Genomic DNA, 17,712 nt, shown 5'->3' on the forward strand with positions numbered 1-17,712 from the left:
GGACCATATAACCAGGGACACTGAATTGATCCTGGTAGGACGGCGGAGGACCAGAGAGGGGCTGGGAGCCCACAGACAGCAGTGGCCTTAGCTGTGAGTAGTGCCCTCGGGTTTAAAATCCCAAACCAGCTCCACAGTGCAGAGGGAGGGGACAGGGCGCTAAATTAGCTGCAGCCACTCACCTTGGGCTCTGGAAGAGGGAGGGAGGACTGGACTGGAACTGTATGGGGATACTTGGGATTTGGAGGGCGCTCAGAGCTTTTGCTGAGTTGTGGCCACGCAGGACAGTGGCCATCTTACTCCTTCCCAGGGCTCTGGGGAGAGGCAGTGGCCACTCCTTCCTAGATTCAACCCCACCCAGGTGGGCCAAAGAAATGCAAATTCAGGCTCATTAACAACCAGCATCTGCCTCACCCTTGGGAAATCGTCTTTCACTGAACACCTGAGGGAGTTTTTCATTCAACTGAGAACCCAAGGCTCTTCAAGTAACCTAGACTAACAGCCTCCAGGCAAAAAGCTAGACGATAACTGAATGTTCCTGGGCTTGCAAATCTTCCCAGGAAAGTAAGACTTGACAGTGGTGTTTATCGTGGGTCCTCCCATGCTCATCCAAACCCAGTAGAGGAAGCAACAAACAGCACAACACCAATACCCACAGAGAAAATTTGGCAGGCTCCAAAACCCACTGAGATAGCCAAAATGGTGAAACAAAAAAACAAGTCCCAAATGAAACAATAAGAAACCTCTACCGAAGATGAGATAAATGATATGCAGTTAAGCAAGTTATCAGAGGTAGAGTTCAGAGCCATGATCTTGAGGAAGCTCAACAGCATAAGTAAGGACCTCAACACCATGCGTCAAGATACACAAGCATTGAAAACCAACAAAGTGTAAATGAAGAATGACATAGCAGGAATAAAGAACACACTGGATAAACTAAACAAGGGAGTAGAGGGAGCTGAGGACTGGATCAACGTATTAGAAACCGAGTAGAAAGAAATCAACCAATCAGATAACCAAAAGAAAAAAACAATTAAAAAACAGGAAGACAGTTTAAGAGAACTGTGGGAAAACTGAAAACAATAATATTCACATCATAGGAGTTCCCAAAGAAGAAAATGAGCAAGGCTTAGAGAATATATTTGAAAAAATAGTAAAAGAAAATTTCCCTACTTTGGTGACGGAAGAAGGCATTCAAGTTCAAGAAGCACAGAGAGCCCCAAGTAAGAAGAACCCAAACAGGCCCACACCAAGACACATACTAATTAAAATGCCAAAAATTAAAGACAGAGAGAATCCTAAAGGCAGCAAGAGATAAGCAACAGGTTACCTACAAAGGAACCCCCACAAGGCTCTCAGCTGACTTCTCAACAGAAACACTACAGGCTGGAAGGGAATGGCATGAAGTAATCAAGGTCATGAAAAACAAGGATCTGAATCCAAGACTACTCTATCCAGCAAGGCTATCATTCAAAATAGAAGGTCAAATAAAGAGCTTTCCAGACAAAAAAAGGCTAAGGGAATACATTAACACCAAACCAGCACTGCAAGAAATGTTAAAAGAACTGCTGTAATTAGAAGAAATAGGAAGAAAAATACAACCACACTAAAGAAAAATGGCAATAAATAAGTATATATCAATAATCACCGTAAGTGTAAATGGATTGAATGCTCCAAAAAAGACACAGAGTAGCTGACTGGATAACAAAGCACGACTCATATTTGTTGTTTACAAGAGACCCACCTCACAACAAAAGACTCACATAGGTTGAAAGTGAAGGGATGGAAAAAAATCTTCCTAGCAAACAGAAAGGGGAAAAAAGCTGGGGTAGCAATACTCATATCTGATAAAATAGATTTCAAAATGAAGGCCATAACTAGAGACAAAGAAGGTCACTACATAATATTGAAAGGATCTGTCCAACAGGAAGATATAACCTTGGTAAACATATATGCACCCAATATAGGAGCACCAAAATATATTAAAAATCTTCTGAAGGACTTCAAAGGAGAAATCAACAGCAATACAATCATAGTAGGGGACTTCAACACCCCACTGACATCACTGGATAGATCCTCTAGACAAAAAATTAACAAGGAAACAGAGACTCTAAATGAAGCACTAGACCAAATGGATTAAATAGATATCTACAGAGAATTACACCCCAAAACTGCAGAATTCACATTCTTCTCTAGTGCACATGGGACATTCTCAAAGATAGACCACATGTTAGGACACAAACTAAGTCTCTACAAGTTCAAGAAGATTCAAATCATATCAAGCATCTTCTCAGATCACAATGGCATGAAACTAGAAATCAACTGCAACAAAAACATGCAAAGACATTTGAACACGGAGGCTAAATAGCATGTTATTAAACAATGAATGGGTTACCAAGGCAATCAAGGAAGACATTAAAAACTTCGTGGAAACCAATGAAAATGAACACACAACACAAAATCTATGGGATGCAGTGAAAGCAGTTCTAAGAGGGAAGTTCATAGCACTACACGCCTACCTTAAGAAACAAGAAAAATGTCTAATAGACTATCTAACCTCACAACTTAAAGAATTAGAAAGCAAACAAAAAGAAAACCCCAGAGCTAGTAGAAAGAAGGAAATTGTAAAGATTAGAGAAGTACATGACAGAGACAAAAAAACCAAACAATCAATCAAACAAACAAACAAACAAACAAACAAAACAGTTCAAAGGATCAATGAAACAAAGAGCTGGTTTTTCAAAAAGATAAACAAGATTGATGGACCCTTAGCTAGACTCACCAAGAAACAAAAGAGAGAACCCAAATACACAAAGTCAGAAATGAAAGAGGAGAAGTTACAACTGACATCACAGAAATACAAAAGATTGTTAACAAATACGATGAACAATTATATGGCAGCAAATTTGACAATCTAAGCGAAATGGACAGATTTCAAGAAACACATAGTCTCCCAAAACTGGACCAGGAAGAGATAGAAAACTGAACAGACCAATAACAACTAAGGAAATTGAACATGTAATGAAGACTCTCTCAGCAAACAAAAGCCCAGGCCTGGATGGCTTTATGAGAAAATTTCAGCGAACATTCAAAGAAGAACTAACACCCATTCTCCTCAAACTATTTCAAAAAATTCAAGAAGAAGGAAGACTTCCATATTCATTTTATGAGGCAAGCATAATTCTAATTCCAAAACCAGAAAAAGACACTACAAAGAAAACTACAGACCAATATCACTGATGAACAAAGATGCTGAAATCCTTCACAAAAATACTAACAAATGGGATCCAGCAATATATCAAAAAAATTATTCACCATGACCAAGTGGGATTCATCCCAGGGATGCAAGACTGGTACAATATTTGCAAATCAATACATGTGATACTCCACATAAACAAAATGAAGAATAAAAATCACATGATCATATCAATAGATGGTGAAAAAGCATTCGACAAAATCCAGCACCCATTTCTAATAAAAACTCTCAACAATGTGGGAATAGAGGGATCATATCTTGACATAATAAAGGCCATATATGAAAGACCTACAGTCAACGTTATACTCAATGGGCAAAAACTAAAAATATAAGAACAGAAACAAGAAAAGGATGCCCACGTTCGCCACTCTTATTTAACATAGTACTAAACGTCCTTGCCACAGCAATCAGACATGAGGAAAAAATAAAAGGAATCCAAATAAGAAAGGAGAAAGTTAAACTGTCATTAATGAATGAATTTGGCAAAGTAGCAGGATACAAAATTAATGTCAAGAAATCGATGGCATTCTCATACACCAATGATGAACTCACAGAAAGGGAAACAAACAAAAAAAACCCCACACAATTCCATTTACCATTGTGGCAAAAAAATTAAGATACCTAGGAATAAACTTAACCAAAGAAGTAAAGGGCCTATTTTCAGAAAACTACAGGACATAACAAAAAGAAATAGAGGAAGATATAAAAAAGTGGAAGCATATACCTTGTTCATGGATTGGGAGAACTATCATTATTAAAATGTCCATATTACCTAAAGCAATATATAGATTCAATGCAATCCCCATTAAAATACTAATATAGTATTTCACAGAACTAGTGAATCCATAAAAATCCTAGAAGAAAATGTAGGCAACAAAATTTCAGATATCACACACAGCAGAATTTTCACTGATACATCACCTAAGGCAACAGAAACAAAGGAAAATATGAACACATGCGACTACATCAAACTCAAAAGCTTCTGCACAGCAAAAGAAACAACCATCAAAATGGAAAGGGAACCCACTGTATGGGAGAGCATAACTGCCAAGGATACATCAGATAAGGGGTTAATTTCCAAAATACATAGAGTGATCGTACAACTCAACAAAAGGAAGACAAAGAACCCAATTAAAAAATGGGCTGAGGAGCTAAATAGACACCTCTCCAAACAGGGCATACAAATGGCCAAGAGATATATGAAGACATGCTCAACATCACTAATCATCAGAGAGATGCAAATTAAAACAACAATGAGATATCACCTCACACCCATCAGAATGGTCGCCATCAACAAAGCATCAAACAACAAGTGTTGGTGAGGGTGTGGGGAAAAGGGTACTCTAGTACACTGTTGGTGGGAATGCAGACTGGTGCAGCCACTATGGAAAACACTATGGTGTTACCTCAAAAAATTAAAAATTGAATTGCCATCTGACCCGGTGATCCCACTTCTAGGAATATACACTAAGAAGCCTGAAATACCATTAAGAAATAATATATGTACCCCTATGTTCATAGCAGCATTATTTACAACAGCTAAGATCTAGTAACACGCCAAATATCCATCAGTAGACCAATGGATAAAAAACGCTGTGGTACATATACACAATGGAGTATTATGCAGCTGTAAGAAAGAAAGAGCTCTTATCCTTTGAGACAACATGGAGGGACCTGGAGAGTATTATCCTAAGTGAAACAAGCCAAGCAGAGAAAGACAAATATCACATGATCTCACTTATTTGTGGAATATAACGAAAATAACAGTTTGAGGAACAGGGTAGACTCACAGACATGGAAGTTGGGTAAGACTGACAACCCTCAGAAGAGGGGCTGGGGCGGTGGCGAGAGATAAACCACAAAACTTATATGCATGTACACATAACTGATGGACAACAAAGCTGGGGACAGGGTGGGGGGATGGAAAGGAGGGTGTCAATGGGGAAAAAAAGAGAAACATCTGAAACAAAAATAAATTAAAAAAAAAAAGAAAAAGCAAGGTAGACATTAGTATTTGGGCAAGCTCTATAGTACCATGGAGAAGAGTTCTGGGTGAGAGCTGCTACCTGAGTTGAAGACCGAGTTCTGCCATAAACTAGCTATGTGACTTTGCGCAGACAAGCTGTGCATCTTCTGTGGCCCAACTTCTCTCACATATAAACAGAAGAACCGAACTAGATGGCCCCTAGGTCCATTTCAGGCCTATGATTACATAATTTATAGAATACCTGAGGAGAAGATGCAGTGTCTCTACTAGAGCATAGAGGAGATTCTGAACGGCTGGTGCTGGCAGCATTCTGAGATGCATTTAATTTTCTGTAAAGAACACACATGTTCCAGTTATAGAGGGAATTTTTACATTTTCATGATAGAAAGTTTACCTTGCTTCTCTTTTCCCAGCTCAACACTAAAATAACAATGACTAAAATAATCTTATTTGCATCATGTTTAAAGAAAAACATTAAAAAAAAAGAAGTTACCTTGAGAGCACTGACTCTAATGACCGTCTGTCAGTTTCATTATATCCAGGCCAATCTCTCTGAAGCTCTTTAAAAACATAATCCTTTAAGGTATATGAGAGGTCCTTAGAATTCAGATTGGCTACCTGGTACATGGTGTGAAAACAGAACATTAGATCTTTTTGCTCTTTCCTAACCTAAAACAGGTAACTTTTAGGATTTATATTGAAAACTGTCACAGAGGGACTGCTAGGTTTGCATATACTAGATTTCAATAAATGCTGCTCAACTTCATTTGGGTAATTAAAACTATGTAGATAGCTAAAGTTTTTCCTCTGAATGGCCACTGCACTTGTCATATTTCTAATCAAATAGTAAGCCCATATTAGGCAAAAAGTAGAGGGAGATTTTTTAAAATCATTTTTTTCTAGTCAAAGGAATCCAAAAATAGTTACATTATCGACATCATTGTTATCATTATTACCTACTTTTGATTCACAGTAAAAATCCTTGGTCACTCGTATTAAGTAGAAATCAAATAGTGCCTAAATGTTAGGTTACAAACTTTCCCTTCAATAATCAACAGAAATTATCTCCATAAATAGTATCAATTCTAACAACTTTGTCTGTCATTTTCTTGGATAATAAGAACCACTTATTCAAAGTCCTTGAAATTCTGAAAACCAGTAAATGAAAGCAAACCAAAATAACCCTCAAATTACTGTTATTAGTCTGCCAGTTTATTCCCAAGTGTAATCTTTTCTTATCCCCTAACTACAATTCCTAGAGTATCCAGGCCCAAATTCTATTAACAACACAAATGTATGGATCGAGAAGCCAAACCAAGAGTCATTTTTTTAAGGATGGCAGAAAAGTATTCCTCCTGTCAGTTCCTACTGGAAAGGTCTTTTTAAATAACTTGATTTCTTTCTGTGTAAGTACTATCAAATATATTAGGATAGTATATGCTTTTCTCACATCTTAGCTGAATACTAATATGTTAATGTTATTATAAAGTAGAAAGGGTAGGCTTATTTTAAAATTCAAATTTGCAAATAAATTAACATGAGATATAATCAGATTTCTCAAAGTGAAATAAATATAACAATCCTTAGATTTCCTATTATCCGGGGCACTATACATACTAACAACACCCCAGAACTACAGATTATGGTTTTATTCGCTTGTAACATTTAGTATAATGTCATGAATGTAAGAGAGAGTAGATAAAAATTGACTTAAAAGTATTATACTTTGAATAATAGATGAAAACCTGCAAGGTTCTTTTTATGATGAAATTTAAGAACTTTGGAAATGTTACTGCTTTGGAAAAAAGACTACCCTTTATGGTGGATTTGAATGGTAATCAACATTTATGATACTAAGTCAGTATGAAAAATACAGGAAGTTACAAACCACTGACTTTAACTAAATTAATGACCTACTTTTATACTTAAGCTTGTGATTATAAGGTAACTGATCAGAACTAATACTTTACACATAATAATGGTTACAACAAGAACAAGCCTTCTTAAATGAACTTCTCAACAAGAAGGTAGGTGAAAGGAACTCTCTCCTGCTGTCCTTACCTGTTGCAGAATTGCTCCGAGAGAGTTCTTGTCTTTTTGATTGACACCATCTTTCTGCAGTCGAGCCAGCAGCTCGGGTTTCTTATAGGCCTTCAGTGCCAGCAAGTGAATCACTCTGTCCCTATATGGCCGCTGAGAAACACTGCTGCCGCCATATGTCTTTCGAATCGTATTGGCAGGGTTCATGGGGGTTGACCTTTTCCTCTCAGGCACTGCATCTGAAACAGCTTGAGGTGCTTTCCGAATTTGTACTCTTTTCCCTAAAGTCCAGTGGAAATGACATTTGTTATACATTTGTGGGCAATAATATAATGAGCATCTCAGTTTCCACAACTCTGAGTTAGGTACCTGTTTATTCCTGGAGGGGCTAAAGACCACTACTTTACTTCAAATTTTACTGTAAAGAGATGCAAACAGAAAGCATTCTGAATATATGGCCTAAAAAGTAAATTAGGGATTTTTGGATGGAATTATTTACTAAAATATATATTATGAAAGTGTTTTGATCACTTAGCTACACATAGATAATAATTAGTGACACACATAGCAACAAACTGGAAATTTTAAGGATGTAGGTATTTGATGTTAAATGAAAATTTATAGAACTTAAACAAACATTTATATATTATTTCTAGAATTATACCTAGAAACAGAAGATAAAATGAAACTGTGTAAGACCCTCATTTTATAATTTCTGAGGTGTAATCTTCTATCTCACTTGGTATATTCTAAGCCACTAACTGCACTCTGGTTAGAGATGGAAGAACTGATAATGGCCTACAATGGGGGGCAACTACATTAGGTACAAGTCTAGCAACTAGAAACAATGGAGAAGCAAAAGCAGTCACTGAAGTGCTATGGTCTAGAGTGAAAATGGCTGGCTTAATGGGGCAGGAGATTTACTGAATAATTCTGTCCATGCTAGGCTCCCTAGGCCTGGCCAGAGGGGCTATTTGTTTGACACCATCCTACCTAAGGTAAAGGAGAAAGGATGCATAATCTCACGGGCTCTTATAGTTCTTTACTATCTGGACCCAACTAACTATAAATACCAGAACTCAACATTAAAGGGACATTGCACAACAACAAGAAAAGCTGTCAAATTAAGGTACAATTAGAGTTTTGGAGATAGATTTAGATCTGGTTTCTGAATTTTTCTTAATTTAGAGACACCTAGATCAATGTCAGATGGGCAGGGAACTAATTGGTTATCATGTACCAATTATGTGTTGGGGAGGTCACTGCTTTCTTTTTTTTTTTTTTTTATCCTCACCCGAGGACAATTTTCCATTTTTTACTTAGATAGAGCGGGAAGAAGAGAGAGGAAGAGAGAGAAACATCGATGTGAAAGGGACACATCGAGCGGCCGCCACCCACACGACCCAACCAGGGCCGGGGACAAACTGCAGCCAAGGTACATGCCCTTAGCGGGAACTGAACCCGGGTCTCTGTGGACCGCAGGCTGACGCTCTAACCGCTGAGCCAAACCGGCCAGGGCGAGGTCACTGCTTTCAATGGGATAAACTCAAATGGTAAAGTGCTTTCTTAGCATTTGGAGCTCCTATGATAAATACCCAAGTTTTTCTACTTGTATTTCTTTGTGGAAAAGGTTTCATGAACAAATGCCTAATGTCCACTGTTGCTTCATGTTAGGCTGCAAGCTCCATGCAGGCAGGGGTGTGGCTGCTTGTCCCTTAGCAGACTTTGACTCAGAATTTGATGACTAGCAAAGTGAAATTACAGTGAATGACAGCAAGAGAGTAATTAGACATTAGAGGAACTGGAATCAAAACAGTGTGTATTCCCATATTGCCAAACTGCCAGAATTGGGAGACATTGAAATTTCTAAAATGGCAAATGCAAACCTCCCAATCCACCATTTCTCAGTTACAATAGAGTTAACAAACAGTATTATTCCCTGAATTTTTCATAGAGATTTGTGAAGAAACGAAAGAAAAAAAAGAAAGAATTGAGGTCACAAAAGTTTAGGGAATGTTATAAATTCCACACTCCCTTCCCCTTAAAACCTGTTTAATTTACTCTTAACTTACTCTTCCCTAAACAAGGTTACTATGGGGCACCCCCCACGTCAACTCTCTAGGGAGGAAGATGAACAGAATATTTAGCTAAGCTCAACACACCATGACTAGTCATTTCAAATGAATTCAAGCCAGCAAGGAAGGCAAATAAAAATAAAAACACAAAGTGACAGTACTACCACTGTGTTCTGGGCTGCCCTACCTCTCCAGTATGTCTGACCCACATCTGATCCCCAGTCTCAGGAAAGCCCCAAGGTCTCCTGAGTTTAACCCCACCTCGTCCCTGAAGTAGACATAGGGCAGACAAATAAGGGAGGCTCACTTTGCCCTTATGATGTGTGTAAGTATGATGTCTGAATAGGAATTAGAATCTGGTCAGGACTATGACAGTGTTAGAGTCACCTCGAGTCAAAAGGTTTACTATCAAAAAATATATATACAACAGACACAAAATGTTAGGAGCCTAATGCTAGACTGTCATCCTTGAGTCCATGAATCTCTTACCCACCATATACTCACTTAAACTTTACCTCATTTTTCTTTTAAACAAGCAGTGGTGGAGTAACTCTTTTCTTTCAAATGTTGAAAGAACAATCTGGCCACACTGGGCCAATGAGTTTTACGCAAAAATTACTTGCTCACTGACTTTCCATCAATTTGTGCCTATTCAACCATGAATGAGCCTCTAGTTAAGGTTAGAGAGCCTATAAATGAAGAAAACATCAGTGCTATAAGTAGTTAAAGAATTTAGATGATAAAGAAAAAGAAAAAAGTAAAGCAGGAAAATGTTTGGTTTAAAGTGGGCAGAAGAAATGCTTTATTTTTACTTTTTACATTTGCCTCAGAAAAGGCCTTTTAATAAAGCCTATGGGAGAACTTAATTCTCTTCCCAGACCCAACTGCTAATCAATTCCCTGGGCTCCTTATATAAACAGCAGCAGTGGGTCTGGCAGGGTTAGGTAATCTGGGACCACATCTAAACCACTGTTTCAAGCAAAGGGCCCACTCTAGTCCCTCCATTTACTGAGATGGTAGAAGCATCTATCCCTTCATCTAATGGCTCTCAGTAAATTTTAAAACAGTATATCAGAGAGCAGGGATGGTAGCCATCTCCTGCAGTTGTTTTCTGTCCTGTGGAACCTGACCAGAAGCCCTGATAACACTGACCCAAGGCTTTAAAAATGCTGGCACGACTTTGATGATATGTGACTGTCAAGGTTAAATACATAATCCATAACAGTGGAATCCATCTCCACCATATGGCATTTATGGTCACTTTTATATATATATATATATATGCAACAAACACAAAATGTTAGAACTACAAAGAACCTTAGATGTTATCTAGTTCAAATACCCCTTATTTAATATTTGAAAAAAATTAAGGTCCATAGATGTGAAATGATTTGTCCAAAGTCACTCAAACATGCACTAACTCATCAGAAATAAGGAGGATGGGGGCAGAAGTTAGGAAAATCAGGAACAGAATCTGAGAAATTAGATTGGTTGTTTTTGTTTCTATACGTAAATATTAGTATTATAAAAATTTGTAATTCAATAAAATTCCAGAATTTAGGTAGGAGTCAGTGAGCAGACTTAAGATCCTAGTAAACCTGAAGCAATGATAATTAGTGATTTTTTTTCTTTTTAACAAACAGAAGTATTATAACACAACAGTGCTTACCACTGATACAAATGCCATGGTTCGAATTGGAAACATTACTGAGCAAATAATGTTTCCTCCTGCACTCTCCAGGTGAAATAGGTTTTGGTTTTTTTCAGCCCACAAGAGGCTTTCAGAAGCTCATATTCTTGGGTAACTAGGCCAGGTGACTCCTAGGAGCACAGTCTTCATCCTCTTAAACTTGGTCTGCATCCTAATTCAACTGTTAGAGACCTGGCCTGGCATTATGCCACCATAACCCTACAGTGTGGCCAGCATTATTCCCATTTGTCCTGTACCTAGGCTGACACTCTTGACAGAAACCTTATTCTGCAGGTACCTCTAAGTTGGCATAGGTGAGCTTTTGGTATCATTTTATATGATATATTCAATTATAAATTACAGAGGTATTTGCTATTGTCTTAAGAAAATAACAACTTGTTATTGAGGCAAAACCCATATCATTTGCTATTTGCTGATATCAACAACTTGATATGTAAAAAGAGGTAATCATAAGCTTCTTCATAGGGTGATTGTGACATGTAAAATGGTAACCAGTACCTGTGTATCACAAACACTCAATAAGTACTGGGTAATATTAGTATTGAAGGGTGACTGACTGCATTTTAAAGAACCAAACAACTCAGACAGTTTTGTAATACTGAAAAAAAGCAGGGATATACACTAAACTACCTACAAGGAAGAAACATGGTAAAGGGCTGAAAGTGGATAAAGTTAAAAGAAAAAACAAAACAAAACAAAACATGCCATAACAAGGAACAATAAAAAATAAAAAACAACTGAAAAACCAATGTGGATACTAGACTTTTGCTCCCCTCAGTTCAGAATTGATGAGACTTTTCTTAAGAGTGGCTTGTCCAGTTTTGAACTTTGAGGTGAAGAACTGGAGGCAGTACAGAGGAGAGCAATAAAAATAATTAAAGGGTTGGGATATAGGCCATATTAAGAAAAGTTAAAAGGAGCTGGGGTTATTTGACCTAGAGAATAAAAGGCTGAGGAGGTTAATGACAAGATTTAAGACCAGAAAAAAACACTGTGCTGTGATGGTGAGTGGCTGGGGCACTGAGGACACAGCACAGAGGAGGAGAAACAGAGCACTTGGGCTGGCAGAGGCCACTGCAGGGCTCCGATGTGGGAACATGTGTGTGCAAACAGGGTGGCCAGCTCTTTTTAGAATGGTGTAGATGTAATTTGGTTCAGATTAAAACTTAGATAACCTCAAATTTTATGTGGGTCACTCCCAAAAATTTATATAAATTATTTGTAGTGCCTATAAGAAACCCTGCAAATTCTAAAATTCCCATACCATTAGCAAGGGTATGGTTTATGGGACTCTGGGTGGTGAAGTCTGTTGTGTAAGCTGCAAATGAACTGTACCTAACCCTATCAAAACAAACAAAAACACATGGACATAGGGGATACCCAGGATCATTCAATGGAAAAGTACAGTAATGATTACTGATTTTCAAGCTTTGGAATAAATCAAGATAAGGGTTTTCAGCTACTTATACTGGGAGGAAAAAAGTCATTTAGATGGCTTGAGTCTTCCATTCCTTTTTCAAACACACCAATTTATCTCACTATTTCTGAAATGGTAGTATTGGATAGAGTAAAATAAAAAAACCTTTAAAGCAACAGGGATAGCAAATTCATAGTTTGTACTGAAATATAAGTACTGCAGATCGCATGTATTTTAAAAATAATTTGAGATTTAGCCAATTAGCACAGAAAGTTAATTAAGTTACTTGTAAGGATAAAGGAGGAAGAAAAGAGGTTGGAAGTTGCTACCTCACCCAGCAGGAAAGGGAAGGTGAAAAAATCTCATTGCTGGTAACTTTCTGGCATGGGAATTGGGCCTCATGGGTAAAGATATGAATTGTTGTTAAACCAAACTAAATGTATCTAAGCTAAGCACCAAGTCCCAGGAGCACTGGCTTTGTTCCAAAGAAATAATAATTAAAAACACTGGTGGAGCTTCTCAAAGCTGATTGTATTGTAGCTAGGTCAGTAATGGGAAAATACAAAAGCAGAATTTTACCAAACTATGGAAAGATATTAAGGGATTTGGTTCTTCAAGAGACTGGTTTTGTGAGTATTTATGTTTCCAAATTAATATCCTTTCTTCATTTACTATCCAGTGACTTGTATTACTAAACTGACCAAGCTCTCAAAGAGCTCATTCTTATTCTTGATAATTCCCTTTATTACTGTTAATAGTTACTATGAATGGACTCTTTAAAATTGTTAGGGTCACTGTTCATAAAGGAGAGACTTGTCTTGCTGATCTGGTCTTCCTTCCCTTCAATCTGATGAATATTTGAGTGAGCTGATGATAAACATAATGGAAGTGGGGCAGGCTCTTAATTAATGGATGAGGATGTGGATCCATAAATGACATCACAATTGAGGTACCAAGGAGGCACCACATGCTTGCTATAAGCATATCTTATACTTTGGTTATAAAAATCTGACATTGCACAAAGATTCTCTGAAAAATTTAAGCAAAAGCTGTAAAAATAAGGTTACCAACTCACAAATACTATGAATATATATATATATATATACACACACACACACACACACACATATATAGTAAAAATAACCGTATAAAAGTACAAAACAAAAACCATAACTTCTGCCTTTGAAATTACATCCTCCAATGACAAAGAAAATACAATGATACCATTCTTACAACCTCACATAGTAAAATAACTTGATAAGACCCCAATATTGTAAAATAACAAATAGCCAACACAAAATTCAGATTTATAAAAGAAATAAAAGCTTTAAATCTGTTTTTCTGTTGAGTATGAAGAGAACAAATGACTTCTGACCATGTTATCAAAAATATTCTTAAAACTAATTTTTGTGTTTTTGTGAAATTAGTATTACCGGTATTTACCTACAATGATCTTGAATTATTCCACTCAATCAGCGAGAAGAAGAAGGATATCTGTACAAACCTACATATGGTCCACCGGGTTTGATAACTTTTGTGCTTCGGTTGCGGGATTCCTCCTCTGCCTGGGTCATTCTTTCTCGTGTCACCTGATAGGAGTCGTTTGTTGCACACACTGTAATTTTATCTTGTATAAATCCCAGACAGTTGAGCTGGGAGGCTCCAGAGCTATCAAGTAAGATGATGGCTTTATTAGAAATGCCCCTTTTTTTGCACAATAAAGTACAAGCAAGAACTGTACAATTCTAAAATCAGCAGCCTGAATAATAACTCTGAAATCCTAAAATAACTAATATTAGTAATTTTTAAATGTAAATATCATTTAAAATATTTGAGTTTCTCTTCATTTCATGTCACTTTCTTTTCCATATTGTGAAGAGAATGGTTGAAGTGAGCTATCAGAGACCAAATCCATGAAATTTTGAAAAAAATCAGCATTTGGAGTAAATACCAGAATCTTGATAGGAACTATAAGTTTTTCATTTAAAAGTCAACAATTTCTAAAAAATTAGCTACCACTGAAATGAGAATTGTTCAAAATTTACTTTTAGTGGAACCATAATATTCATAGTTTAGAACTGACCAGATAAATAGATATACTATAATTCTTTTTATTCTTAGTAAGATATTAATTTTAAAGCTAAAATACTGCCAAAAATTAAAACTTAATTATCACTAGCCCAAAGATTCTAAACATTTGTAGCATTTATATTTACTACTTTGTTAAACCTCTATAAAAGATAATCTATTTATATAGCAAATATTTAAAAAAATGCTGGACAAGATATTTTGGCAGAAATAATTACTATGGCCTTAAAACAGATTGGAATATGAAAGTAATAAAAATGCCACTGTAGCTCTGATACCCAGTTTCCAAACTTATTTGAAAATAGCTTTGTTATGATGCTAAAAATAAGGGTTGATAAAATTTTTGTAAATTGCTAATAACTGCACAAATACTATTTTTTCAAGATATCAGTTCAGTCATCTCATAAATATTTATTGGGCAGTGTGTGAGGTACACAGGCTGTGACAAGGATGAGCAAACTGGAAATTATGACAGAAATGTGATTAATTCCAGGGGCAGGGAACCCTCAGGAAAGTCCTTCACCTGGACTTGTGGGAAAGGCTGCCCAGAGGAAGTGATGTCAGAGCGACCTAGAGGGATGACAAAACAAGGGAGAAGAAGGACAGAAGTGTTCTAAGAAGATAACCAACCTGTGCAGACTCAGGGGGAGCAAGGAAGAGCTTTTCGGTTACGTGAGAGAGTTATAAAGAATATTAGAAATGAGGCTGAAGAGGGCATTAGAAGTACAATACACAGGGCTTTGGAGGTCATGGTATGGATTTTGGACTTTATCCCAAGAATAACAGAAGCTGAAAATAGGGGAGAGAAAATATCTCATTTGTACTGTAGAAAGATCAATCTAGATAAAGAACAGATTGGGAGGAAGAAGACAGGAGAGCAGTTAGGAGGCTACTGAATAATTATAGGCAAGAAGGGATGACTTGAACCAGTGTAGGGCAGGGTAGTAATGCAGAGTAGTAAACAGATTCCAGAGATAGTGAGGAGGCAGAATTGATAGGATTTGGTCAGTCATCAGCCATAGAGGGAGAGTGTGGGAAACAGAAATTAAAGATCATGCCAAGGTTATGAGGTGTGTGGAGCTGCCATTTATTGAGACACTGGGGTAGGGTTGGAAGAAAGAAAATAAGTTCAATGTTAGATATCGTGGCTTTAAAAAAAATGAGGAGACATCTCAGGAGGGAACCAACTGTGAAGAATACTAATATTTAAAATAGGCAATAAGAAGATGGAAAGAATACCACAGGAGACTGGAAGGGCATAGCCAAAGATGTAGAAGGAAATCAGAAAAGCAGTATGCCATGGAAGACACTGGAATAGAATGCTTCAAGACTCAGTGGTCAACAGTGTGAAATGCTGGCAACAAGCCTAGAATGAAAAAAAACTAATAAACATTCACTGGATTTAGGGCAAGGCAGTTAAGGATGCCACAGGGGAGCAGTTTCAGTGGAATGGTGGCTACTAAAGCCAGGGTTTGGCTCCAGAAGTGACTGCAAAGGAGGTTGTCTTTATTTTCTTTTTTTTAATGAGACTCACCTGAGCACGTATGAATGCTGAAAAAAACAATAAAAGGAGAGGAAGGAGAAAGGGAGGGTAGAGGTTTAACCTCAGGGGAATTGGGATGGAGAAGAAAAGGTGGTAATAGAAGATTGTGGCTGAGCACAGAAAGGCTGCAGTATGGAAGGTCTGGCAGCAGTTAAGTAATTTACGTAGTGAGAATAAGCTGAATAAGCTGAACCTATTGCCAATCATGATGAAGTTTTAGTTTACACATTCAAGATCAAGAAACACATCTTTCCATGAAAACTAAACAGCTAAACCCTGTAGGCAAGAAAGTATTATAGAATTCTCCACTCATCCCTTTTCAACTGAGTTATGTTAAAAGTTCAAATACCTTGACATATGTGTAAAAACATTCCTACACAGTAATCTTTCTCTATCCTAGTTCACTGTTTCCCACACTTGAGTGCACATTACTGTACAGGGCTGTATGTCCCAAACTAAATCTTTTCAGTAAGTCTGTGAATGGGCAGATTTAAGGAATTTTCTAAAGGTAATTTCCACCTGGGATTTCTTCCACTTTACGTAAAAGGGTGGCTTAAGGAGATTTATGAAAAAAAAAAAAAAATAGGAGACTAATTAATATGTAATTTTTGGACATCTATTTATTGAATATTTAATTTTAGCTCCACCAGTATTGTAAGAATAAAAAAGGGCATAAGAAAGTCCCTGCCTTTGAAGAACTTACACAATTGCATGAAAGACAGGATTCGTGGGAAAAATAAAAATTCAATCAAATAGAATAGGTGAATACAGACTATGAAAAGGTTTGATTGCCAGGTTGAGAACTGCAAGTTTGAGTGCTTTTGTTTTTTTAGTGGCAAATTTCAATTTATACCCATATCACATCATTTTATAAAGCACTTTGAACCATACTTTGGATCATACTTTTTATAAAGCACACTTGGATCATACTACTGCATTTGTCCTAATTTTCTCACAATAATTATTTCTTTTCTCTTACTGCATCATATATAGTTTTAAGTAACCTTAAATCCTTCTCCAAACAAGCAAGGTAGAAATAAACACAGAGTATTTGTGATGTAAGGGAGAAACCATATTACCTATGATGACATGACTAGTTTTGAAGAGGGAATTAAGTTCCTTAATAAAATTCCTATGGGACATAGTTCAATTTGATGTCAAAATGATATCATTATAATAAAATAATTATCTAAAGACAAGCATTCTAGGTGAATGTACCATAATTAGAAATTGGTGTGCCCGCCCTGGCCAGTGTGGATCAGTGGTTAGAGCATCAGTCCACACACTGAAGGGTCTTAGGTTTGATTCCTGATCAAGGGTACCTACCTGGGTTGCAAGTTCAATCACTGGCCCTGGTTGGGTGCATGCAGGAGGCGACCAATCAGTGTGTCTCTCTCATATCGATGTTTCTCTCTCTCTCTCTCCACCCACTTCCTCCTTCTCTCTAAAAATCAATGGAAAAAATATCCTCAAGTGAGGATTAACAATAACAACAAAAAAGAAATAAATTGGTGTGCCCTGTTGTACATTATGAACACAGGACTGGAAGTTGGGAGAACCCAGTTTTCATTCAGCCCAGTCACTAAACTAACCAG

At 37.1% G+C, this 17,712-nt stretch overlaps 1 protein-coding gene across 1 annotated transcript in view; it reads right to left on the reverse strand.

Annotated features, from left to right (window-relative positions):
• ELL2 (elongation factor for RNA polymerase II 2) overlaps positions 1–17,712 on the reverse strand; it is an 85,565-nt gene that overhangs the window by 15,241 nt on the left and 52,612 nt on the right. Inside the window, exons 4-7 of the mRNA XM_036280484.1 lie at positions 13,991–14,154; positions 7,305–7,564; positions 5,737–5,861; positions 5,485–5,572 (exon numbers count right to left, since the gene is read on the reverse strand). Of these exons, the coding sequence (XP_036136377.1) occupies positions 5,485–5,572; positions 5,737–5,861; positions 7,305–7,564; positions 13,991–14,154 (637 nt within the window). The remainder of the gene's footprint in view (positions 1–5,484; positions 5,573–5,736; positions 5,862–7,304; positions 7,565–13,990; positions 14,155–17,712) is intronic.

The sequence above is a fragment of the Molossus molossus genome, unplaced genomic scaffold, assembly GCF_014108415.1.
Source record: "Molossus molossus isolate mMolMol1 unplaced genomic scaffold, mMolMol1.p scaffold_m16_p_3, whole genome shotgun sequence".
In the NCBI taxonomy this organism is placed as follows: Eukaryota; Metazoa; Chordata; class Mammalia; order Chiroptera; family Molossidae; genus Molossus; species Molossus molossus.